The following is a 26,281-nucleotide window of genomic DNA, read 5'->3' as shown; positions in this document are numbered from 1 at the left end:
ACCTGAATTAAACCTTGGGCTTCCCTGGTGGCCAATGCAGGGGTTTGGCCCCTGGTCCTGGAAGATCCCACATGTGGCTGAGCAACTAAGCCTATGTGCCACAACTACTGAGCCTGTGCTCTAGAGCCTGTGAGCCACAACTACTGAACCCGAGTGCCACAACTACGAAGCCCACATGCCTAGAGCCCACGCTCCACAACAAGAGAAGCTGGTGCAATGAGAAGCCCGCACACCGCAACGAAGAGTAGCCCCACTCGCCGCAACTAGAGAAAAGCCTGTGTGCAGCAATGAAGACCAAATGCAGCCAATAATAAAATAAATTAATTAAAAAAAACTAACTAAGCCTTAAGTGTATAACCAACTTTCAATTACCAAGGTTACTGGGACTACATGCATACATAATTATATCTTACATTTATATAGTGCTTTTAACTTCTTCAAAGCACTTTTCACTGTATTGCATATATAACATAGATGGATTTTTTGTTTTAATCCACAAATCAGGTGAAAAAGAAACCTTTGATTCAATAATTTCAACTTTGTACCTTTCCAAAGCTATTAGAACTAGTAAAATTGTCGAGTAGAACTTTCATTGCTCTACTCTCTTCTTGACCCCTCTCAACTAAAGGCGAGAAATGACTGAAAGATTTGGAGGAATCTCCAGAGGAAAGGAACCCAAGAAGGAGAGGCAGGCAAGGACCTGTGCCATCCACAGACTAGATCGTTAGTGCCAGGGTAATTAAGAATGATGAACTGTATATGTGATTATATCCAGAAGTCCAGGAAGAGATGAAAAAGCATGGGAAATGATGCATGAGTAGCAGTATTTACAGGACTCTTGTCATTGTCATTCACTCTACAGGCATTATTGAGTACCTACTGTATGCCAGGTACTTTCAACAAAGGGGATGGATACAGCAATGAACAACCCAGGCAAGACTGCTACTGTCATGGAGATGGCCTTTTTGAATGGTGAAGACATGCAATAAACAAGAACATAAGAAGACTAATCAGGTAAGTTCTGTTTATGGACTTTTGTGAAGTTCATAAACACCAGAATGTGATAGTGAGCGCCTTGGGGAGGCCATGCTATTTTAGATAGGGTAGCCAGGGAAGGCCTTTCAGGATACTTGAGCTGTATCCTACAAGAGGAGCGCACCCTGTGTAAGTCTGCTAAACAGAATGGTGGAATAAGTGAACTCATCAAGTTCAGTGCTAGAGGGAGGGCCAGGCCCCACCAGTTGTGTGGTTATTCATTCTGTGTCCTTTTGTGGATATTCCTAAAATCCTCTCCAGGAGCCCTGATTTATTGCCTCTGCAATGGGGGTTGCTAATACTGATCACCTTGAGAGGGGTGCTCTGAGGAGTAATGGGTAAACAATTGTGAGGAGCTATATAAATGCTAAATAATGATCACAATAATAAGCATTTGTTAAAGTCAGCACTGTGATAGGCAGCTCACACTCGGATGCCTTGGCGAACGTGGAAATCGATGTGGCTGCTCCCTGCGAACCCCAGCACCATCCTTTAAAGTAGAAAAAATAAATGAGCTAACGATCATGATATTCCGAGTGGTTAGTGATCAAATAACCGTCGTGAGAGAAAGCTGGTGTGTGAAGTGTAAAATGGGAGTGGCGAGATAATGGCACATTCCAGCCCAGAGCAGGTAGAGGGTAGCTGGTGAATGTAACAGGATGCTTGCTGGTACACACACCACCCGCTGCAGAGTGGTAATTCTAACCTCATCAGGATGAGGCACTGCCACCACCACCAAAAGCACTGGCAGACGGAAAGTGGGATGAGAAAGAGCCGGATCAGCAGCATCTCTGCCAGCAGCCCCATCTGGCCCTCTTGGCCTTGGCAAGCCTCCCCAGGGGGAGGACTGAGAAGCCAGCACCAACGGGCCCTACCTTGGAAGGGCACCAAGGAAGCGGGGAGGGAGGGAGGGAAGGAGGCGAGGAATGAGTGTTGCATTTTCTCCTTTCTCAATGAAAGATCCCAGTTCCGGGAAAGACTTCAGTTGTCTTTTTTACCAGAGCCTCCCTACATAGTTAGAGACAAGAATCCACTCCCCTAGCTGCACCTCTTCCTTCCCTGCAAACCTCTCTCCAAAATATAACATTAATATCACAGAAAAAGTCTTTTTTTTGTGGGTCCTATCATCTCTTTAATATAAATGTGAGTGTGCCCGAACTTTCTTTCGTCTCCCACCTCATACTGGCATACAACATTGTGTGAAGTGCGCACACACACACACACACACACACAAGCGCACACACACGTGATGTATACCCACAATCACGCAAGTCCTTTGTTAAGCACCGGCTAGGTTGTTATACAGTGTCTGTGGAGTGTAGGTCACATAGTGGAAAAGTTTAAATTATTGTTGCTGCTTCTCTGAAAAGCAGGAAAACAACAAAAAAAAGAGAAGACAGTAAAAAAAGAAACCACTTATTTTAAGGCTGATACTAAACACTTTGCTTCATTTTGACTGAGCAAGTCACCCCCACCTTTGGACAAGTAGAATGGAGGTGATCTCTGAGGTGCTAAGAGCCCCAAGTGTATACTTCATATTTTGAGGCTTGACTAGAAATTAGGGAGGTTAAAAAGAATATGGCAAGATAATCCCAGTCTTCACAAAATTATGGTTTAAATTGGGGTGGGAAAGGATCAAGTGCCTCACAAAAATCTCATTGATTTTAACCAAATGGAGAAAATGTTAAACGTTAAACACACTGGAATATTAATATCTAAAGAACTTTGGGTGGGCATGCTGCATGGGGCATAGTAAGTGCTCAGGAAATTTTCTGCACACGAGTAAGGCATTTCCAACCACCAGCATCTCAGACTGCTTGAACCTAAACTCACTTATTTACATATACCATTTCTTCAAGTGCTCTGTTTCTCAAACTAGTCAATGGAGGAATCTGGGGAGAGCTGTCCTCAGTAGATGTGGTCATCTTCATGGCCGAATCAGTCTGAATTAAGTTGGTTCATTAGCAGGACTGCCTAAATGGCTTCCAGATTTTGTTTGGTAAATATTTTAAATGCCTTGTTGATAATGGATTGGCAATAAGGTGGGAGATAAAGTCAGAAGGAGGAAAGGTACCTGCTCAGATCCTATGCTTTTAAATTAAGCTAACTCGTACTCAACCAAATCTAGTGCCAAACTCCAAGTAATCGTTCCCAGTTATTGTCTTGGATCCTTTATTTCACTTTATTTATTTATTTTTAAGTCTCTGTTTCTGCTTTTACCCGACACTTGACTTTCTTAACTCCCTTCTCCCGCCAGCTTCTGGCTCCGTGCTCACCCCTTTGGACTGGATGAGTAATTTTGTCTTTCCTGCTTGTCACCTTTGGCTCCTTCGAAAACGGGTTATGTTTATCTTCTGGCTCTGTCTACTTTGGGCTGCTCAGAACTTTTCACCCTACTCAGCCAACTTTTGGTCCCAGGACCTTTCCCTGCTTTGACCGTCTCAGTGGCATCTGTGCTGGGCTTAACTCCTCCAGACTGGGGGCATGGGCAAGAGGAGAGATCAAGCAAAGATCAAGCAAGGAAACAGGAAGAATATCTGGCTCAACTCAAACTGTGCAGGGCCCTGAGGCCTTGCTGGTTGCACAATTTCTGCCTACTTATTCCTCTGCTTTTTTTTTTTTTCCCCTCCTGTCTCTGACTCTTTCTATTTCAGTTTTTTTTTTTTTTTTTTTGCGCGGGCCTCTCACTGTTGTGGCCTCTCCCGTTGCGGAGCACAGGCTCCGGACGCGCAGGCTCAGCGGCCATGGCTCACGGGCCCGGCCACTCCGCGGCATGTGGGATCCTCCCGGACCAGGGCACGAACCCATGTCCCCTGCATCGGCAGGCGGACTCTCAACCACTGTGCCATGAGGGAAGCCCTCTGTTTTAGTTTTTATTAAGTCTTCACCTTCTAACTGGCTGATCCTCCTCTAGTACCCCTTTGTAAGACTTAAATGGGAGTGAAAGTAAGTGATATCCATTAGCCAAAATAAATTTGATAACCAGGAGAAATTGTTGAATCTTGAGTGTCCTTATAGCACTTATCAAATGCCATTTTACCAGATTAGTTGGTAAACGGCTGTGGTTTTCCAGAGAGTCTATTGATAGGTAAGTCAATAAATATTTGTCAAATGAATGAATGAATGCATACTAGTTGTGTAGCACTGTATCAGGTATTTTAAATAATACAAAATATAAGATTTCGTCTTCAGCTTAAGAAGGACATCTTCTCATGCCCATTTACAAAAAGACTGTTTTGAAATATTACTGAGGGCCAGACAAGTTTCACTATTTCTTCTAGAAAACAAGATGTCATCTCTTAACGCACAACCAGCTTCATTTGGGCAAAAGGGAATGAGAGCAAAGTACTGGGTAGGGCAGTAATTGACACCTCCAAGTTAATGGACTGTAGAATTTGAACATTGGATTTTTTATATTGCATCTTCAAAATGCATAAAAGATAAATGAATTGAATGGAGTGAGCACCTGCAGAAATACCACCCATGTCAAGTAATACAACTTTGATATCACCCCAGAAGCCTCCACTCTCCTGTCTGATATAATAATATTTTACTTTTCTTTATAATTTTACCATATTTACAAATTTCCCTAAAAAGTTTAGTTTTACCCAATTTTGAAATCAAAAAAGATTAAAAAAGAAAAATAGCAATTTGCACGCACATTCAATGTTGGGCATGAAAAAGAAAACTAATTTTTTAAATAAGATTCAGAAGTGTATGATTTCGTACATAGTAGTTTGTACCTCTTAATCCCCTACCCTTATCTTGCCTCTCCCCACTTCTCTCTCCCCACTGGTAATCACTAGTTTGTTCTCTAGATCTGTGAGTCTGTTTCCGTTTTGTTATATTCGTTTGTTTTATTTCTTAGGTTCCACATATAAAAGACGTTTACTGTTTAGTCCTTTTTTTTTTTTTTTTTTTGTGGTACGCAGGCCTCTCACTGTTGTGGCCTCTCCCGTTGCGGAGCACAGGCTCCGGACGCGCAGGCTCAGCGGCCATGGCTCACAGGCCCAGCCGCTCTGTGGCATGTGGGATCTTCCTGGACTGGGGCACGAACCCGTGTCCCCTGCATCGGCAGGCGGACTCTCAACCACTGCGCCACCAGGGAAGCCCTGTTTAGTCCATTTTTATGGTGGCTGTTGCCAGTCACTCTACTCCTTTATACTTCAAAGGTATTCCTCCCAAAGCTACCTTTGGTCTTACACAAATGCTTTCCTGCACTCAATGGAACTTTGAAGGATACTGAGCTCATCTTGATCAAATGGATGTTGACGTTCCATGATCATCACAGTAATTATTCCTAATTTCTACTTTGCTTCAAAAGGTCTCTTCCCTTGCCCCCTAAATCTGTACTTTTAAAATGGTATCTACAACTTTAATTATACTTGACAATAAACTTCTCTTACCACAAAATCTGTTTTATCATGTATATACCCATCATTACCTTCAAATATCCTATTTTTAAGAAATCCCATTTATGTAGGGCTCCCAAAGAGTTATAATATTAGCAAGGGTGTTTTTAACTGTTTCTGTAATTGCTGTTTGTAATTATTGCAAATCAAATTTGTACAAATTATTAGATGCTGGTTGAATTATCTATCAGACTGGGGTGAAATTGTCCTGTAAACCACTGTATGCTGAACAAATCTACAGAGTAGAAACTGAGATGGAATTTGGATTCCATGGACAATCAAATCAGATGCTGTAGTATTAACACATACTTTGGGTTCAGAATAATCTTGCTAATCACACTTCCAAATTAATCAGCTAATGTCAGTTTCCATGAAGAAGAGATTTTCTGGTGGGTCCTGGTTAGATAAGATTTGGGAAGGTTGAGGGCAACAGAGAAAGCTCCTGGTGAGAGGATTAGCTAGAGCACAGGACAGAAGACAACAATGAGAAGGCTATATTTGTAGATGAACTGGGCTATAAGTGCTATAATATAAACTTACAATTTTGCCACACTGCTTTGTGAATTATTTTCCTTGATTCAGATTTTGTATTTTTCAAGATGTAATAAATAGTGAGATCTAGTCTCGTTCTTCCGTGTGTTTGGATACAGTGAGTAGACTGCTTTGGCTGAATCAACAGTTTCATGCAGGGGAGATCTGAGAAACAATATTGGCAAGAAAAGTTAGGTCAGATTATGACAATCCTTAAAATGCTTATATTGAACTTTATCCTTCAGAAGTCATTTAGTGTTTATTTTTAATTGAGAGCAGCATGAGGAAAACAGTGTTTCTAAGGGAATAAAGACTCTAGGCAGGGAGATTAGGTAAAATAATATAGCAATAATTCAGGCGTTGAGAAATAAGGTTGGACTAGGCTGGTGATGGTGGCAGTGGATTAAAAAGGAAGGGGAAGGTGCAACATTATAAGGGGTAGAATTTGGCTTCTTTCTCTGTCTTTTCAGCCACTTGGGCTTAATCCTGCTCACTCTCCTTTATTTATTTCCCTTCCCATTTATATTTTCCTTCTTCTCTTGATCCTACTTTTTCTTTACCATTTTTTCTCTCTTTCCTTTGCCTGCATGAAAAAAAATCCTCTTAATACCTTACTATATAGGATGATGACTGAGTCAGGCAGATATCAAATGGGCGATATGGGTAGAAATTAACCATATGATTCACTAACTAATCAGAATATGTTGGTGCTTGTAAATATATACATATATTTAAATATATATATTTACCTTTTATTTTCAGTTACAAAGAAGGAAAGAAAGGAAAAAAAAGAGTAAATGGAAAAATGAGAGACAGAGGCTTTCATTTATTCATTCATTCATTCAAGAAGTGCTGTGTTTCCAGAGAATGAAATAGAGCCAAAGAAATAGAAAAAAGACAACAAAGTAATTTATGTTATTGTAATTTTATTATGTACTTCCCCTTTTAACTCGGCTGGATAAAGTAGACTTGCCAGGATGGGAGGCAAAAGACTAAGGTGTGATGGGTAGTTTCCTTGCCCTCGCTTTTTGTCATGTTGTTTCTCTTATCAAAAGGTGGGGTCTAAATCTGTATTCCTAGGCCCCAGTGACTGGCTCAACTAATAGAATGCGGTGGAAGTGACTTTCTGGGACTTCTTAGGCTAGGTTGTAAGAAGCCTGGGTCTTTTGGAACATTTACTCTTGGAATGCTCCGTTTTGGAGCCCAGCCACCGCTTTGAGAGAAGCCCACATCACGGCTTGTCCGTGATGTGGGCTGTCCTCCAGTTGGTAGCTGCAAGCAATAGCCAGCATCCCGTCAGTCATAGGAGTGAAGCATCTTGACGTCCAGCCCCATTGAGCCCACAGGTGATTGCAACCCCAGCTGACATCTGACTGCACTTTCTAGGAGACCCCCAGCCAATCCCAATGAATCCATGGAACAATAAGAGACAAGAATAAACTACCATTTTAAGCTACTACACTTTAGTGTGATCTGTTATATAGCAATAGATAATTCTTTCATCAATTGTTTGAAAGATTCATAATGCCATCTAGAATGCATGTATATTTTTAATGTTTTTTTTCTTTTAAGGATCACTTTATTACTCATTAGCCATGAAATTGAAATCTGAATTGATCTTGATCAGAAGTCTTAGGAAATATTTAAGCAAATATTTTAAGCACTATCATATTTTTAGTACTGGTTCAGGATAAAGTGACATAAATGTGACAAGAATATTGATTTGTAATCCGAAGATGGAGTTTAAATTCTAATTCTGTCATTCATCACTGTGTGACTTAGGGCAAGTTATTTAATATCTCTGATTCCTAGTTTCCAATGCTATAGTATATTTGAAAGTATTTAGTGTTGCCAGGCAGAACACAGATAGTCAATAAATTTCCATTTCTTTCCTTCTTAGGAAAGTCCTCTGTAAGTGCAACCATGCTGAAGCTTAGCACATTATCCTACTGCTTACTAAAACTTAATATTGTTATTATTTATCAAATATTTCTCTTGATAAATATTTCATAGGCTTCTGTAGTACTACCTTTAGTAGTGTGGTCTACCTTACCTTTCCTGTGGGATAACTTGTTTAATAGATTTTGGGACTCATTTCTGTTGCTAGATTCTCACAAAGGCAATTTTGTGGCAACCTTCTTTGGGTTTCAAGGACATGACCTTGTCTCACATCTTGAATGTGGTTCCCTACCCTAGTACAAATGTTAATATGTTAAGTGCATATCAAATAAAAATTTTAATTCAGTTCATCATATGTTTATGTATTTAAATTTAAGAATCAAATTGACATAATTGGTAACATTACCCATTTGCTTTGATTTGAGATGCCAAGTGATTGAAAAAAATTTTAATTTAGAAGAGCATTACCTTGCTTATTTGAATTTCTCATTTTTGTATAATTAGGGTGAACTAATTTAATTTGCAGTTATCCTTTTTAATGACTTAAATGATATCAGCTGAGATATTCAAGACCACATGATTAGTGGCGTTATCCTGACTATTACTGAGTCTCATAGAGTTGGAAAGTACAAGTGCAACTTGTGAAGCTTGGAGATGGAAGTTGTAAGCTTGATCTTTTCTTCATTAGCATATATATTTTTTTCTATTTTGTTCCCCTCACCTCACTCTAATCTGCTTTGTGTTTTCCAGAGGAACCACACACTGCATTTGGTGACAGTCCTCCTTTTCTAACTCTGCTCTGATTTTATGTCATTTTCACTCAATGTTCAGCTCACATCTCAGTTCTGCAAAGTATAGGCTTATTATTCATTTTGTGAGTTATGGTAGAAATCCCCAAGACAATGCTCTTTATGGTGAGTTATGGTAGAAATCCCCAAGACAGTGCTCTTTATGGAGACTGAGTTACCTTCAGTAAATACTTTTTTTGATGATGCATTTTAACGAGGCTTTAAAAAATTTTGACACCAGACTTCTGACTAAAGTAGCTGGAATCTATAGTTTTAGAATAGAGTTTTTCAAAATGCAGGTCTTGACCCATTAGTGGATTATAAAATAATTCTTGGGGTTGTGACAATCACTTAAAAACAATGAAACAATGTGGAATAGATAATATTAGAATGCATTATATGTAATAAGGGTAAGGTATCATAAAACTTTTTTATTTTGTGTTTGTATATATATACTGGTTTATGATAAAAATTATTCTATATATTTTTGTGAGTTGCTGTCAAAAGATTTTGAAAGCCACTGCCTTGGATTTACTTTTTAATTTTTTTAAATTTTTATTTTTTTTAATATTTTTTTGTTGTGGACCATTTTTACAGTCTTTATTGAATTTGTTACAGTGTAGCTTCTGTTTTATGTTTTTGTTTTTTTTTGGCTGAGAGGCATGTGGGATCTTAGTTCCCAGACCAGGGATTGAACCTGCACCCCCTGCAATGGATTGGGAAGTCTTAACCGCTGGACCACCAGGGAAGTCCCCACTGCCTTGGATTTAAAGCTATCTGAAACAATTTTAAAATATAACAGTTTGTAATGAAGCCCCAACAATGTATGTGAAATATAAAAGTGTAGATAGCATTTAGTTACATAATTTAAAGGGATTTGCAGGACCCAGCATAAGTCGGCATTATCCCAATAAATGGTAGGAACCCAAATCATATGTCCCTGGGAGGGTCTGAGGTAACAAGTTACTCATCTAGTCTGTGACATTGCTATTTATTGCCTTGCTACAGTTGGCTGTTGGAAATATTATGTCTTCCCTAGCCAGACTAGAAGGGCCTAGTTTTCCCAAGCCCTCAGTCTGCCAGAAAGATGGCATCACACTTCTCCCCCATTAGTAGGACCTGTTCCCGGATGGAGAGCTGGAAAACTTTAACCCTTAACTCCCCTTTTTGCTAGAGAACCTCCTTTTTCTTCCCCACTGGGTCTTAGAAAGGTGGAAGGCAGCATTAAAGGTTTTGTTTCATCCATATTATGAGAGTCTGTGTTTTTGTGTGAAGGCCTGCTCATTTAGAGGAGCGTTCCATCCCTGGAATTAGAAAATTAATCCTTAATCAGAGTAACGCAGTGTCACATTTTCAGTCTGCTAATGAGCTGTGGAAGGAGATGGCACATCTTCCTCCAGTTGATGGGTGCCCCTTTTAGAGGATATATGATATCCTCACTAGTAGGTTCACACACTTCAGAACCAAAAGAATCCTCATGGCAGGAAGGAGTCCCTTGCTTTTCTGGCTCTTGCCCCTTTAAGTTTCCCAACTTCTCACTTCGCAGTATGCTTTCTCTCCCGTTAAAATGTCTACCTATTAAGCTCATTGGTGGAATCTACCATATTGTGTCACTTAATTTTTTCCATCTGCTTATGTTTAAAAAATTTTTTTCAAAGAAAGCCCTGACCTAAATCCTTTACTCTCCTTTTATAATGCTTTTATTTTGAACTTGCTAAAAATCAACCCAACTCCTTCATCACTGCCTCTCCCCGCAACCTCTGTCAACATTTCCCTGTTATTCAGATTTTTTTAAAAAAAATATTTATTTATTTATAAATAAATTTATTTATTTATTTTTTATTGGGTCTCCGTTGCTGCACGCGGGCTTTCTCTAGTTGTGGTGAGTGGGTGCTACTCTTTGTTGTGGTGCACGGGTTTGTCATTGCGATGGCTTCTCTTGTTGCGGAGCACAGGCTCTAGGCACGAGGGTTTCAGGAGTTGTGGCATGAGGGCTCAGTAGTTGTGGCGCACAGGCTCTAGACTGCAGACTCGTTAATTATGGTGCATGGGTTTAGTTGCGCCGTGGCATGTGGGATCTTCCCAGACCAGGGATCAAACCCGTGTCCCCTGCATTGGCAGGCAGAATCTTAACCACTGCACCACCAAGGAAGTCCTGGGACATTTTTTTCCTTTTACTACATGGGACATTTTCAGGACTAGGAGCTTTCTCCTATTCTTCTCAAGGAGCTTTCAGATGAATTAATGAAACAAGGTAGATAAATTTGTTACCATCATTAGAATCTCATTATAAAATATTCTCTATAACTCAAAATGTGGCATAAGGCAGATCCCTATTTAAGAGGAAGAGCCTTATTATAAATTATCTTGAAGACCCTGAGATTGTCCTTAAGAGCAGTGCTGTGGGAGGATATGAGGCACAATCTTGGTCACTACAGTATTTAAGTGGAGAAAGTGAGATGGTCTCCCAAAGAACTGGACTTGATTTTATCCTGAGTCACTCCTTGATTTTAAACTCTTATAATCATAGAATATAAAGAAGGAAGAAACCGTGTTCATTCTGTCTCATTTTACAAAGTAGGAGATTGAGACACAGAGGCACGAAGTCATTAAGATCATTCAGTTATTTATTTGGTTACTTGGACTAAGGTGGTTTCAGAAAGGAGTAGAAAAGTGGATATATCAGTATTTGAGAGCTATTGAGGGACCGTAATAATCAGCATTGACTGGTTGGTGGCAGGCTGTGGGGTTGGACACTGAGAGGGAAGATTCAAAGATGGTGCTTGAGCCTTTAGCCTTAATAACCACGCATTCAGGAGACATTCATTCTGAAGGACAGTCTGGGACAGCCAAGGGGAGGGTAGAAGTAGGGCCATCCCTGCAGGGGAAGATGTAGAGGGAGGGTTTTATCTGATATGGGAGAGAGTTGGGCATGTTTAAGTACTGATGGTAAGAGGCCAGTTTTTCTACTGAAGTCCTTTTTCTCTCCTCTGGCTCCTGCCTTCTGTCTAAAGGTCTGCGTAGTTCCTGGAAGTCTCAGAGCAGATCTTTTAGGAGCATCAGAATTATCTCTTGCTAATTCTTTATCAACTCTTACCAAGCAACTTTTGTTATTAACTCATAAGCCCACATTCCCAGCTGACTATTTTCCAGATGCTCACATTCACATTAGATAAAAGCATTTCTCAAATTTGTTAATGGGGGTAAAGAAAACAAAACTAACCTTCTCACATTTCAAATTGGAGGAAAAGTGTACCTGCAGAGAAAGATTGTGAATTCAGACTGGAAATGTTGAGTTTTGAGCGTCTTTGGTAAAATCCAAGACAGTGTGTTACAATTGAATATATACAGGAGGAAAAACTATGAGACTATTGGGTTATGAAAGTGTAGTACAGAGAGTATTTCCAAGAGGAAGTTATTATCCATAGCTGCAGTTAGGCCAAGTAAGACAAAGATGGAAAGGTGTTCATTAGATTTAACTACAAGGAAGTCATTGGTGACCTTGACAAGTTTCAGTGGAGCAGTGGGGCCAGAGCCAGACTGCAGTGGGCTGGAAATGAGTGGGAGGTGAGGAAGTAGAAAAAGTGAATATAAACAACCATCAAGAAGTCTGGGACAGCCAAGGGGAGGGTAGAAGTAGGGCCGTCCCTGCAGGGGAAGATGTAGAGGGAGGGTTTTATCTGACATGGGAGAGAGTTGGGCATGTTTAAGTACTGATGGTAAGAGGCCAGTTTCTCTACTGAAGTCATTTTTCTCTCCTCTGGCTCCTGCCTTCTGTCTAAAGGTCTGCATAGTTCCTGGAAATCTCAGAGCAGATCTTTTAGGAGCATCAGAATTACCTCTTGCTAATTCTTTATCAACTCTTACCAACCAGCTTTTGTTATTAACTCATAAGCCCACATTCCCTGCTGACTATTTTCCAGATGCTCACATTCACATTAGATAAAAGCATTTCTCAAATTTGTTAATGGGGGTAAAGAAAACAAAACTAACCTTCTCACATTTCATATTGGCCTGTGGATTATTTCAAACTGAGACATTAACATTTTAGACCAATTTTTAAAGACTTGAAGAAATTATTGTTTATGATTAGCATTAATTACACATTTAGTCATTGACTTGTTTTATATTTACTTCACTATTATTTATAGACTTACTAATATATAGCATATGTTTGTCATGGAACACCCAACAATGACCTGAAAGTCTTGTTTTTTAAGTATTTTACAGTTTGAAGATAAATTTTTGGGATTTATGATGATTTTCTACATTTTTGGTAGAATGCTTTCTGCTGTGTCCAAACAGTGTTCTTTATGGTTCAGCTGAAACTTTTTATTGATACCCCACATTCAGATTTCCTTCTATTTCTAAAATAAGTCCTTCTGTGTGATTCTTGGTAGGAAAAATGACCCTACTTCCTGCTGTGGATGTTGAAGAGGCCAGTTACCTTCTCTTAATAACCACTGGCAGCTGAGATGTGGACAGTTGACTTAGAATCAGTCAACAGATTCTCTCATCAAGGGTGTCACCTCCTGGGGGAATGGTAGAAAATCTCAGGGACACTGAGACTCACTCCTTTTTTTTTTTTTTTGTACATGGATTAGCGTTTCTTTTATTAAAGAACTAAACAAATAGTGCAAGATGTGGGTACAAGGCAGATTTCAATATTTCTAACGAGGGCAGAAAGCCTCGCTCCAGGAACAAAAAGATTGTAATATTTGAGCTTGACCAAGTTCAGCAGAAAATGAAGTGATAAGCTAAAAACTCTCAATTCTGTGCCCTGCTGGCATTAAGTCCGAAACCAGAGGATTTTCTTTGTGTTTACCATGTGACGTTCAATAAAAATACTCCTGTTGACATAAAACTCCAAAGCTCAGGGCACCCCTAGGCCACACAGCGGGCACCTGCCCCAGAGAGCACCACCGGCCTCCACGGGAAAGTGATGCTTTCACTTCTGACCCTTGGCTGGCAGGCATCTCGGAAATGATCCTGAAATGCTCCCTGGGAAGAGGATTTATGCCCTTTCTGGATGAACCACTCCCAGGACCCTTATACACTGGGCTTATTTTTTTTTTTTACATCTTTATTGGAGTATAATTGCTTTACAATACTGTGTTAGTTTCTGCTATACAACAAAGTGAATCAGCTGTATGTATACATATATCCCCATATCTCCTCCCTCCTGAGCCTCCCTCCCACCTTCCCTATCCCATCCCTCTAGGTGGTCACAAAGCACTGAGCTGATCTCCCTGTGCTATGCAGCAGCTTCCCACTAGCCATCCATTTTACATTTGGTAATATATATATGTCAATGCTACTCTCTCACTTCGTCCCATCTTCCCCTCACCCCCCGCCCCCCCCGCCCCCTGCCATGTCCTCAAGTCCATTCTCTACATCTGTGTCTTTATTTCTGCTCTGCCTCTAGGTTCATCAGTACGGTTTTTTTAGATTCCATATGGTATTTGTTTTCCTCTTTCTGACTTACTTTGCTCTGTATGACAGACTCTAGGTCCATCCACCTCATTACAAATAACTCAATTTTGTTACTTTTTATGGCTGCGTATTATTCCATTGTATATATGTGCCCCACCTTCTTTATCCATTCATCTGTCGATGGGCATTTAGGTTGCTTCCATGAGCTGGCTATTGTAAATAGTGCTACAATGAACATTGGGGTACATATATCTTTTTGAATTATGGTTTTCTCAGGTTATATGCCCAGTAGGAGACTCACTCTCTTTTTTTTTTGAATTTTATTTTATTTTTTTATACAGCAGGTTCTTATTAGTTATCTGTTTTATACACATCAGTATATATATGTCAATCCCAATCGCCCAGTTCATCACACCACCACACCCACCCCCGCGCCACTTCCCCCTTGGTGTCCATACGGTTGTTCTCTACATCTGTGTCTCAATTTCTGCCCTGCAAACCTGTTCATCTGTACCATTTTTCTGTGTTCCACATATATGCATTAATATACGATATTTGTTTTTCCCTTTCTGACTTACTTCACTCTGTTTGACAGTCTCAAGATCCATCCGCGTCTCAACAAGTGACTCAATTTCGTTCGTTTTTATGGCTGAGTAATATTCCATTGTATATATGTACCACATCTTCTTTAGCCATTCGTCTGTCGATGGACATTTAGGTTGCTTCCATGACCTGGCTATTGTAAATAGTGCTGCAATGAACATTGGGGTGCATGTGTCTTTTTGAATTATGGTTTTCTCAGGGTATATGCCCAGTAGGAGACTCACTCTTGACGATGGCAGCAGTGTTGAGTGCCCAGCGGCAATGGTGTCCTTGGCACTGACCTAACCAGACTGTTCCAGGGAGTTGGTCCAGGCTGTGTCCTCAGCTGCCTGGCCCCTCTGGGTTCCTGTCTCTGCTCTGAACCTGCTTCCTATTGAGTCATTGAACTCTCTGAGACCCTTCCAAGAAATTTCTCTTCTGTTTGAGGTACCTGGAAGCAGTTTCTGTTCTTTGCCATGAAGAAATTTGACTGATTCAGAGGGTCACAATGGAATGATAAAGCAGCCAACAAAAACATTATACGTAGCTAACATTTGTGGACTGCAGGCATTGTGCAAAATGCTTTAAATAAATGATGTCACCAAATCCTCAGAACAACAGGATGAGGCAGGCATATGGGTCTATTCTTTCAAGAATCATCTCAAGGGCCTCCTTTTGTAAGAAAGCTTTTCTAATCTCCATTCCCTCTTGCAAGTAGACTTGAGTCCTCCTTTGTGTCCATTCTATGTCCTATAAAGAGGAGAGGATGGGTGTATGTGTGTGTGTATATATATATATATATATATATACTTATTTTTATATTTGAATATTTATATATATTGTACACACATGTACATACACACATATTCTTATATATAAATATTAAATATATAAAGTATGTGTAATATACCTAATATTATATGATATAATATGTAATATATAATACAATATATATATTTTATTTCCTAGCCTTTTATTAAGCTCTTACTATATGTCAGATACAGTGCTTAGCCATTCACTCACATGATCTCATGACATTCCCACCAGAACTTTATGAATTAGATTTATTAGCTATTTTACAAAAGAGGAAGTGAGACTAAGAAAGGTTAGATAACATTTTCAGGATATTACCTATGAACTGCAGAGTTGAGAATTTAACACGTTCCATTTTGTTTTGTTTCAAATTCCAAAGCCTCTGCTCTTAACACTGTACGAACTGCCTTCACTGCCTCATTACACTCGCATGGAATTGCTTCCTTCCTGTTCTGGACTGAGGCAGAGTCTGATTTCACTTGTCTTTTTTCTTTTCCCTTACTTGTCTAGGAGGGAGGGCAGATCTCCATTTCTTACGGCACTTCACCCAGTCCTCTGTCCATGGCAGACATCACAAGTCGATGATTACACTCTGTCCCAGCAAGCTATCTCAAGAATTCCTCTCCCTCTTTTCTACAGGAAGTCACTCCCAGTTAGTTACAGTTGAATCCTATTGCTATTTCTGACTTAGAACAATGCCTCTCACATAAATGTGCTTAGCAAACTGTTGTTAGAGTGTTGCTATTTTCTTCATTTTACAGATGAAGAAATGATAATTAGAGAATTAAATAATAAGCCATTCACCTGGGGATATTAGTGTCTACCTCATTGGGTTTTTTTGTGAGGATTAACTGAATGAATGCACATAAAACTCTTCAAATAGTGTCTTGGCACAAGGTAACTTGGTTATTAGTACTGCTACTCAAAAGCACACATGTGGTATCCATAGAGATAGGAAGGCAATTGGTGGTTGCCAGGGGTTGGAGGGAGGGACGGATGAGGTGTGACTACTTAATGGGTATGAGATTTCCTTTTGGGGTGACGAAAATGTTTGCAACTAAATAGAGGTGGTGGTCGCACAACATTGTGACTCTACTAAATGTCACTGAATTGTACACTTCCAAATGGTTAATTTTGTGTTGTATGAATTTTCCCTCAAAAAAAAAAAATTCTCAGAGGTTATAGTGGATGGGGCAGGACCAGGGAGATCTGAGAGTGAGGGCTGCCTTTAGTTTTGCTCCCTGGGCCCCTTGCTCACCTCAGCTTAGTCCAAGCCCTGGTAATGTAGCCAGAATTTGGACCTAAGCCTTTTAGTTCTCTAAATAAAGGATCCTTTCCGCTTTAATATGTTGCTTTAGAAATCAGGGAAAGTCTGTCCTCACTGGTGGATAGTTGTGATTTGTGTGCTGATAATTTCAGCTGGAGGGGGAGTTGTCCTCACCTCAGGCAGGAAAACAAGTGAATTTTTAAAGCCCTTTATAGTTTACGAAGCAGTTTTAGAGAACAATGGGTTGCAAATAATAGGAACTTACTGTACGTGAGTAACCCATCTAATGAGCATAGTCAACATGACTCAAAGAGACAGGTGGGCAGGAAGGGAATTCTTGAAAGTTTATAGTCAGAAACTTCTCTTCCTGAACTTGGGGTCTGTCTTGCTGACTGCAAAGGAAACGCAAAGACTTCAGAATGGTGTCTGTTAAAAGCAAAGTGACATCATTCTCCTCCCTGGTCTGTAAGCAGCTCCACTGAGTTTGCTGCGGCATTAATGGGGCTGGTGACAGCCGCTTAGTCTAGGCTAAATAGACCTTAGGGTACAGTCATGAATTTGCCATAAGCGTGAAGTGACTGGGAGAGTCCTTGTGAAAACAGAATCTCAGATCTTCCACAGCTAATCTCTTGGCAGTTTGCTTTATTTATAACTGTGTAAGTGTGTTGCAGCACAACCCATTTTGTAAACACAGTGCAAGCAGTAAGATATTAATGAACCGCCACCTCTCATTTTAAGGCAACTTGACATGTAGAACATAGCTAAGAACTAAGTAGCAAAAGGTGGTTTTAATTTATTACATGTTGTTCTTGTCTTTGTGTTAGATGGATTTTGAGGTGGCCTTGACCAGATTTCTGGTCAAAGGGGAAGCCAGTGTCCATGTCCACCATCTGTCTCCTTGTAGCCCTGGCCCTAACGTACCAGTAGAGCAGAGGGGAGTGCACAGCGGTTATTTCTGTTGCTTACAAAACCTTAAAAAGATCTCGAAAACCTTTTCAGGTTTTTTTTTTTCTTTCTTTAGGCATAAACCTTCTCCCTCTGCCACTGGAGATACAGAGATAAATGGCATGGTTTCTGCCTCCAAGATCTATCAGTCTAATGGGAAGATGGTCACCGAAAGAGCTAATTGTGATGTGGGTAATAAAGACCATTCTAAGAGGACTAAGTACCAGGTGAGCAGAGGAGAGGGGATATTCAACTCTATTGATCATATTGGGCTTGGGGGTGTGGAATAGGGCAAGATTAGTGGGGGGTTGAGAGAAGAGATAACATTTAAACTGGACCTTGAAGGATTTCCTTGGACGGTGGAGTGGTGGAAGGGTGTGTGTGTCTGTGTGTGTGTGTGTGTGTGTGTGTGTGTGTGTGTGTGATGGGGACAGAGAGGAAGCTTTTGCAGAGCAATGACAGAACACAGAACTCTGCACGTAGTTGAGTTCAGAAAGAGAAAGACTGGGTGTTGTATGGCTGGAATGTGGGAACCAACTGAAGGGATAGGTTGGGGAAAGAATGAGTTGAACAAATCTTGCGTCCTTATTTCATCAGTGAGAAAAAACAAAGATGTGGAAAAATTAGGTGCCCCGCTCTAAGTTCACAAAGATAAGAATGCAGAGAGTAATGGAAAAATGATGCAAAGGGAAAAAGTGATCTTTTGAGATGCTAAGAATGACAAAGTTTTCTGTATTCCTAGGAATACAGGTGATTTTATCGTGATTTTAGACTGCCTAGGTGTCAGAAAATATAGCATTGAGGGCCTGTCTGAGCAAAGATGTTGAAAGAGATGGTGCTTTAATAGTCTGTGCTGCCAGGTCAGCGTGGGCGAAGTGGGCCTTGGGCTTGTGTCATTTGTGATCTTACATAGGGTCACTGTTTCTTTGGTTTCCATTTTCAGCATTTTTATTTCCAGATTTGTTTTGGTGATTAACTTTTATCACATGTTGAGGTGAATTTTGGGTGAATAACATTTGTGTTTAAATACATTTTGTATACTCTTTAGGCCAATTTCATTGGCCTGTGGTTAATTTTTTCTCCTTGAGGAATGTAATTCTGTTTTTGCCAAGAGACTCAATGGGGAAATTCTACTTTATCACCAGTTTTAAGTACTTTGAGTATTCTGTATCAATTACAATGATATTTGTTAGAATTTAGAAAATGAAATACATGTGCTGAATATTCGCTATTTGCCAGTCCCACTGAGCTGTTCACTGGTCTGCATCCTGCTCTGTGCCCAGCACCGGCCGGGCTTTCTTGCCTGCTGCTATCCAAGGCATCAGCACATCAGAGAGAAGCTCAGCTACATCCCTCTTTGGGCTTGGGTGACCACTCCCTCCCCTTCTCTCTGCAGGCCTGGGGATGCTAAGGCTCCCTCTGGTGTTTCTCCATCCTTCCTCCATTTGCTGACCTTAGCCTCCCACTGCCCCAGATCTTTGTAAACTCCTCAATTGCTCTGTATGAAAATTCCACATTTCCTGGAGGACCCCACTGATGCATTATTTAGGTATGCTCAGAGAAGGTATATTGAAGATGCATATATGATAATTTGCATTCATATAGTAAGTTTATTACATAAACTGAATTTAGTGGGGGTACAGTTGGGAAACAACGTTTTTCTTTACGTTAAAATGTAAGGCAAAACATTTTTTAAAAATTCCTACAACTAACAACATGCTTTAGGACTTTTGCTTCCTCACCTCTTGAAAACAGCTCAGGCAGAATCGTGTTTGGCTATTATTGAAGAGTTATATTTTCAAGTATTAGAGAACCTAGTTGAATCTAAAAAAAAAAACCCCACACAATGACTCTCCATCCTGCATACAGTTTAAAAGTTTCACCCGAGTTCTTTGCTCTCTCCTCAGCTTAATTCTGACTCAAAGCTTGGGGTTTGGCAGTGGGAAAGATGGGCATTATCTGTACTTTCACTCTTTCCTTTCCTCCCCTGTCCCACCAAACTCCAGTATTACGGATTTTTTTTTTTTTTTTCTGGCCGTGCCACATGGCTTGCGGGATCTTAGCTCCCCGACCAGGGATCCAACCTGGGCCTTGGCACTGAAAGCACTGAGTCCTCACCACTGGACTGCCAGGGAATTCCCCTGGAATTTTTAAAATATCCAGCTTCAAGTAAGTAAGATACCAGCCTCCCTTATCTGACAAGCTCTGGCTTTTCTGAGAGATTCACTTGAAAGCTTCTTCAGTTGGCTCCAGGCTGGGTGAAAACATCCCTTTCTCATATCTACATATAAGTTCACCTTTGAAGAACTTTCTTTCTGATGAAGCTCTAGTTTTCTCTTTCATTATGCTGCTGGGGAGGTGAGCAATGGATGAGTTTGGCCTCTTTTAATAATTTCTGAGAGGACGTGTCCCTAGATGATAGATGATGATCTGTTTCGATAGCTTTGAGGCTTTAGCTAAAATTTCCTGGTTAGACATCAAGAAATGTCTAATCTCACATCCTGTTATGTTTGCATATTTTAAAAGGCATGTTAAGAAAAGAAAAAGATGATGGCCATTCTGACTGGTGTGAGGTGATACCTCATTGTAGTTTTGATTTGCATTTCTCTAATGATTAGTGATATTGAGCATTCTTTCATGTGTTTGTTGGCTATCCGTATATCTTCTTTTGAGAAATGTCTATTTAGGCCATCATCAAAAACTCTACAAACAATAAATGCTGAAGAGGGTGTGGAGAAAAGGGAACCCTCTTGCACTGTTGGTGGGAATGTAGATTGCTACAGCCACTATGGAGAACAGTATGGAGGTTCCTTAAAAAGCTAAAGATAGAGCTACCATATGACCCAGCAATCCCACTACTGGGCATATACCCTGAGAAAACCATAATTCAAAAAGAGTCATGTACCACAATGTTCATTGCAGCTCTATTTACAGTAGCCAGGACATGGAAGCAACCTAAGTGTCCATCGAGAGATGAATGGGTAAAGAAGATGTGGCACATATATGCAATGGAATATTACTCAGCCATAAAAAGAAATGAAATTGAGTTATTTGTAGTGAGGTGGTTGGACCTAGAGTCTGTCATACAGAGTGAAGTAAGTCAGAAAGAGAAAACAAATACCATATGCCAACACATATATATGGAATCTAAGAAAAAAAAATGGTCATGAAGAACCTAGGGGCAAGATGGGAATAAAGATGCAGAACTAGTAGAGAATGGACTTGAGGATATGGGGAGGGGGAAGGGTAAGCTGTGACAAAGTGAGAGAGTGGCATGGACATATATACACTACCAAACGTAAAATAGATAGCTAGTGGGAAGCAGCCACATAGCCCAGGGAGATCAGCTCGGTGCTTTGTGACCACCTAGAGGGGTGGGATAGGGAGGGTGGGAGGGAGTTGCGAGAGGGAGGAGATATGGGGATATATGTATATGTATAGCTGATTCACTTTGTTATAAAGCAGAAACTAACACACCATTGTAAAGCAATTATACTCCAATAAAGATGTTAAAAATAAATAAATAAAAGAAAACGATAAAATAGAAAAGAAAAAGAGGAATATAGTTGGAAGAAAGTGAGGAAAAAAGTTCATGAGAAAATAGAGGGAGACAAAAATAAGGGAAAGTGGAGAGAGAAAAAGCAAGAAAGAAGAGCTCTCATCTTGATGTCCTGAAATTCCTGCTGATGTCTTGCCTTGTATTAGTTGACTCTCAGTGTAACATTGCCCTTGGATGCTAAAGTGTGATATTTTATTTGGAAAGTGTTCAGTGTAGTGAAATAAGTGATAATTTCAAAAAGAAAAAACCAGACATTTAGGAACACTGTGCTAAATTGCTAAAATTTCGTTTTTAATTTTAGCAGACATTGAATTTGTTCCTTTACCATCCATTTCAGCTTCCTTGAGTGACAACCATGGACTTTAGGAGGGATGAACCTTATCTTCAGATCCAGAGGAGGGTCCTGCTTGATCTAAGCCTCTCAGAATAATCCCAGTTCTTTGTCACAGTGATTGATACAGGTTTAAGCCAGTCAGAGCATAGCAGTTCCCATCCTACAGACACTATGTTGGAGTAGTCCAGTAAGAGTGAAGCCTGGGACTTTTGTATGATGATGTTACCAAAAACTGGCTTTGGCCTTCGTTCTACCCTTGGATGTGACTGCAGAACCACCATAAGTGCTGCTGGCAGTCATTTTATGAGGCCAGCCCAAGAACAAAGCCAACATTTGAAGGCAGACAGAACTGAGGTAACTGCAGAAAAATTGAGCCAGAGCCTATAGACCAAACCATGCCTGGGACCAACCCATGGAAAGTCCTATGGACTTTTCAGTTACAGGAGCTAGTAAATTCCCTGAATTTTTAAAGCCAGTTGAATAGCTTTTCTATTATTTCCCACAGAAATAATCTCAGTTGATAACACTTTTGTTGCATTTGAGTAATTTAAACTGAATTAAAACAACCAGTCCTCAGTCCTCACTAAAAGACAATATACATTTATAGTTTCTGAATATCAAATGCATTTATAGTTTGTTACATATGCAATGCAAAGGATCGAAACTAAAATCCCAAAAGCCGGACCTCATTGCTTCATTCACACAGAATAAGGGCTATGGAATTTCAAGGAACACAAACTTTAATATTAAAGTTACTTGAAGATAAGGGAAAAATTATAGATGAGCCAGAGCTGAAATGCTTTGAAAGAATGCAGCTATTTTGACATAAACTTCTGCCAAGCTAGGCAGAATAGAAATGAAGAAAAACTGATATGAGTTTAAAGTCTACTGTTTGCCAGTTACTTTCATAAACATTATCACACTGAACTTTTACAATAATCCTTTGAGATTGCTATTATTCCCTCCCCCACCTCCATCCCCATGTTACATTTGTGGAAACAGGCTCGGAAAGGAATAGCAATTTGTTCAAGATAATATAGTTATTTAGTATCAGAGGCAGGATTTGAGTCCAGATTATGTTCTTTCTACAAACTCGCTGTTTCTTTATAACAGCGGTCCCTAACCTTTTTGGCACCAGGGACTGGTTTCATGGAAGGCAATTTTTCCATGGACCCCGGGGTGGGGGATGGTTTCAGGATGATTCAAGCACATTACATTTATTGTGCACTTTATTTCTAATTATTATTACATTGTAATATATAATGAAGTAATTATACAACTCACCATAATGCAGAATCAGTGGGATCCCTGAGCCTGTCTTCAGTTGCCACTCACTGATAGGGTTTTAATATGAGTCTGCAAGCAATTGATTTATTATGGTCTCTGTGCAGTCAAACCTCTCTGCTAATGATAATCTGTATTTGCAGCCACTCCCCAGTGTTAGCATCACTGCCTCAGCTCCACCTCAGATCCTCAGGCATTAGATTCTCATAAGGAGCGGGCAACCTAGATCCCTCACATGTGCAGTTCACAGCAGGGTTTGAGCTCCTATGAGAACCTAATGCCGCCGCTGATCCGACAGGAGGCGGAGCTCAGGCGGTAATGCGAGCGATGGGGAGCGGCTGTAAATACAGATGAAGCTTTGCTCACTTGCCTGCCTCTCTCCTCCTGCTGTGTGGCCTGGTTCCTAACAGGCCACGGACCGGTACTGGTCCACGGCCCGGGGGTTGGGGCTTTATAAGATGTAGCTGGAAACTACAGGGGTCTGTAATGCCAGCCAGGGTTGGAGCAACTTAGAATGCATTTAGTAGTTGCTTTGTGTGCCGGAGGTCTTTTAGATTGCAGACCCTGAGCTTTAGCTTTTTTTGGTAGTATTTAATTTACAAACAAGTCTGGCCCTCTGCCTTGGGAATAGCAAACACTCAGGAAGAATTGGATTCAGTAGTGTTTGCTTCCATATAACCTAACCAAACACAGGATGCCTTATTCTGATGCACTGCTTCCTTCTCGTTTTCCTAAAAAGATTCATGAACCCTCTGCCAATATGATAAGTGTTGGGGGAAATGAGTTTCTGAATTGTCATTCTAGGAATTGCCTTTTGCAGCTGAAACTTCACCACTTAGTCAAGCCTTCCCCTGCCATCTGCTCAGCTCCAAAACTGCTGCAAAGGTTGAGAGGATCTGCTTAAATTACAAAGAATCATATCTATGATAGAAATTACATGCCATGAAATCTTCTCTTATTTTCCCAGCTTGTCTGACACTGGCTCCAGAGGACCACACTTTTAGGATCACCAGGGTATCAGGTCTTCAAAGGCAGCCTTTCTTTCTTTCTTTTTTTTTTTTTTTGCTGTACGTGGGCCTCTCACTGTTGTGGCCTCTCCCATTGCGGAGCACAGGCTCTGGACGTGCAGGCTCAGCAGCCATGGCTCACGGGCCCAGCCGCTCCGTGGCATGTGGGATCCTCCCGGACCAGGGCACGAACCTGTGTCCCCTGCATCGGCAGGCAGACTCTCAACCACTGCGCCACCAGGGAAGCCCCAAAGGCAGCCTTTCATCAACAAATCATCATTTCCAAATATTCATTGGAACTAACCTCATAATCCAAACTTGCAAACTCATCTTGTCCCCAGCTCTGGGCCAATCAGGTCTGAGAGAATTTAAGGAAATCTCCATCAGTTTTGATGGCTTAATATCATCTTAGTCTGTTGGTATTCGTGGAAGTGACTAACCAGGCACACAGCAGGCATTGTCCTTCAGGTCTAATTGTCAGACTCTTCCCCAGTTTTTGTGAGAGAACCTGTCTTACGCCATTGTTCTAGAGCCTACATGCCTATCTTTTCTCCCTGTGCTCAAGCTGTCAGTTTAGCAAGGGCTGAAGTTCTTTTGTTATCAGTTCAGCCCTTGTAAAGGCCTGTGTAGGTCTTTGATGCTTGCTTCCGTGTCTCTCCAACATTTATTCCTTCATTTGTCCACTCATTCATTCATTCAATATGTTCATTTATTAGACAGTTTTCGCCAGTTTGTTCATGCTGGTCATGGCAATTCAAAATGTCTCAGGTCATGCTCCCTAGAAGCAGAGATTGATGTGGGTATTCTTAGCAAGCCATTTAATCCTGAGGGAATGCTGTATATGTGGTGGGGAAACAGAATAGGGCAGGGGAAGAAGCTAAGCTACGATGTGATTTCACAGGACACTCTGGGGAGTGAATGGTGCCATACAAGTTATTCTCCCCATCGGCAAAGGGGCTGGGCTGTTACAACCCTGCTATCGGTCACTGGTTAGCTATGGACCACCCTTGGAGGTGGGTTTGAGTAGAGGCTAATGTGAGCTCGCAAGCACCGCCAGACAGTTCTGTCAGGCAAGGACAGTTTCTCTGGGAGGCTTGGAGTGTGAGCCATGCACTCATGACATCTGAGGCACGATAATGACAAAGTGGATCTAGGTGGAGCACCAATAGTATCTGCATCACAGTGATACCTGATATTGAGTCTCTGAGTGACTCCATAGGAATGGGTCATTGTAAAACAACGTGGAGTTGGAGTGATAGAGCTATGCACATAAGGAGCACATACACCAAGCTAGGTGTGAGTATGTGGAGGAATGCAATAGGGGTGAGATGGAGGAGAAAATGTTCTCAAGGAAAGTTTCCCCAAGACAAATGATTCATAAATTGAGGCCTGAAGGGTAAGATGGATGATGGAAGAGGGAGGAAATTTCCACCAGAGAGCATGAGCATTGGTAAATGGGGCTGCATTATGACTTTTGTGTGCCTTAAGCACTTTAGCCTCTCCTGAGCCCCCTCCTCCATAAAAAATATTAAAAATTATATGTTATGACTATACTGATATAAATATCAATGTAATCCAGGTTGGATTATATTTATTTTTTCTTCAGATTTTAAAAGAGATTGAAACATTTCCATAGTCCCCTAAAGGTACCTTGACCCTGTGCCTCTTATGCCTGAATGGACACGTGGGCCCTGTCAGTGAAGGTAGGAACATGTGGGAAGGCAATCCTGAATAGATCAGTGCTGCTGGATGCTAAGTGCGCCGCTGTTTCTGTCTCCTGGCCTTTGCTCCCATCTGCTGCCTGCCTGCATTTCAACTAACCCTTATCACCGCCTTCCCCTAAGACCATGCTTTCCTGAGACTGGACTGGGTTGGATAGTGTCTCCCCCAAATTCATATCCACTGGGAACCTTAGAATGTCATTATTTAGAAATAGGATCTTTTCAGATGTAATTAGTCAAATTCACATGAACATCTTAGAATAGATTGAGCCTATAATCCAAGGACTGGTGTTCTTATAAGAAGAGATGACACAGAGAGAGGAAGGCCATGTGATGTTTGAGGCAGAGATTAGAGCAATGCAGCTACAAGACAAGGAATACCAAGAATCGCCTGCAGTTATCAGAAGCTAGGAGAGAGGCATGGAACAGATTCTCCCCTAGAGCCCTTAGAGGGAGCCTGGCCCTGCTGACACCTTGCTGTTGAATTTCTGGTCTCCAGACTGCAAAAGAATAAATTTATGTTGTTTTAGCCACCCAACTGTGTTATGGTGGAACTTAGTTACGGTAATCCTAGGAATCTGGTATAGACGGTCTTTGCAGAACGTCTCACCTGAATCTCAGGTGTTCCTGGTTATGAGTGGGCACAGTCGGGCCCTGATTTGTCACCTCTT

At 40.8% G+C, this 26,281-nt stretch overlaps 1 protein-coding gene across 1 annotated transcript in view; it reads left to right on the top strand.

The window, feature by feature from the left end:
- Positions 1 to 26,281, top strand: part of LOC132426614 (spermatogenesis-associated protein 31D4-like) — a 203,268-nt gene that overhangs the window by 148,909 nt on the left and 28,078 nt on the right. The window contains exons 4-5 of the mRNA XM_060013411.1: positions 863 to 1,014; positions 17,782 to 17,932. Of these exons, the coding sequence (XP_059869394.1) occupies positions 17,823 to 17,932 (110 nt within the window). The 5' untranslated portion in view covers positions 863 to 1,014; positions 17,782 to 17,822. The remainder of the gene's footprint in view (positions 1 to 862; positions 1,015 to 17,781; positions 17,933 to 26,281) is intronic.

The sequence above is a fragment of the Delphinus delphis genome, chromosome 6, assembly GCF_949987515.2.
Source record: "Delphinus delphis chromosome 6, mDelDel1.2, whole genome shotgun sequence".
In the NCBI taxonomy this organism is placed as follows: domain Eukaryota; kingdom Metazoa; phylum Chordata; class Mammalia; order Artiodactyla; family Delphinidae; genus Delphinus; species Delphinus delphis.
This window is presented reverse-complemented; position numbering and strand designations above follow the sequence as displayed.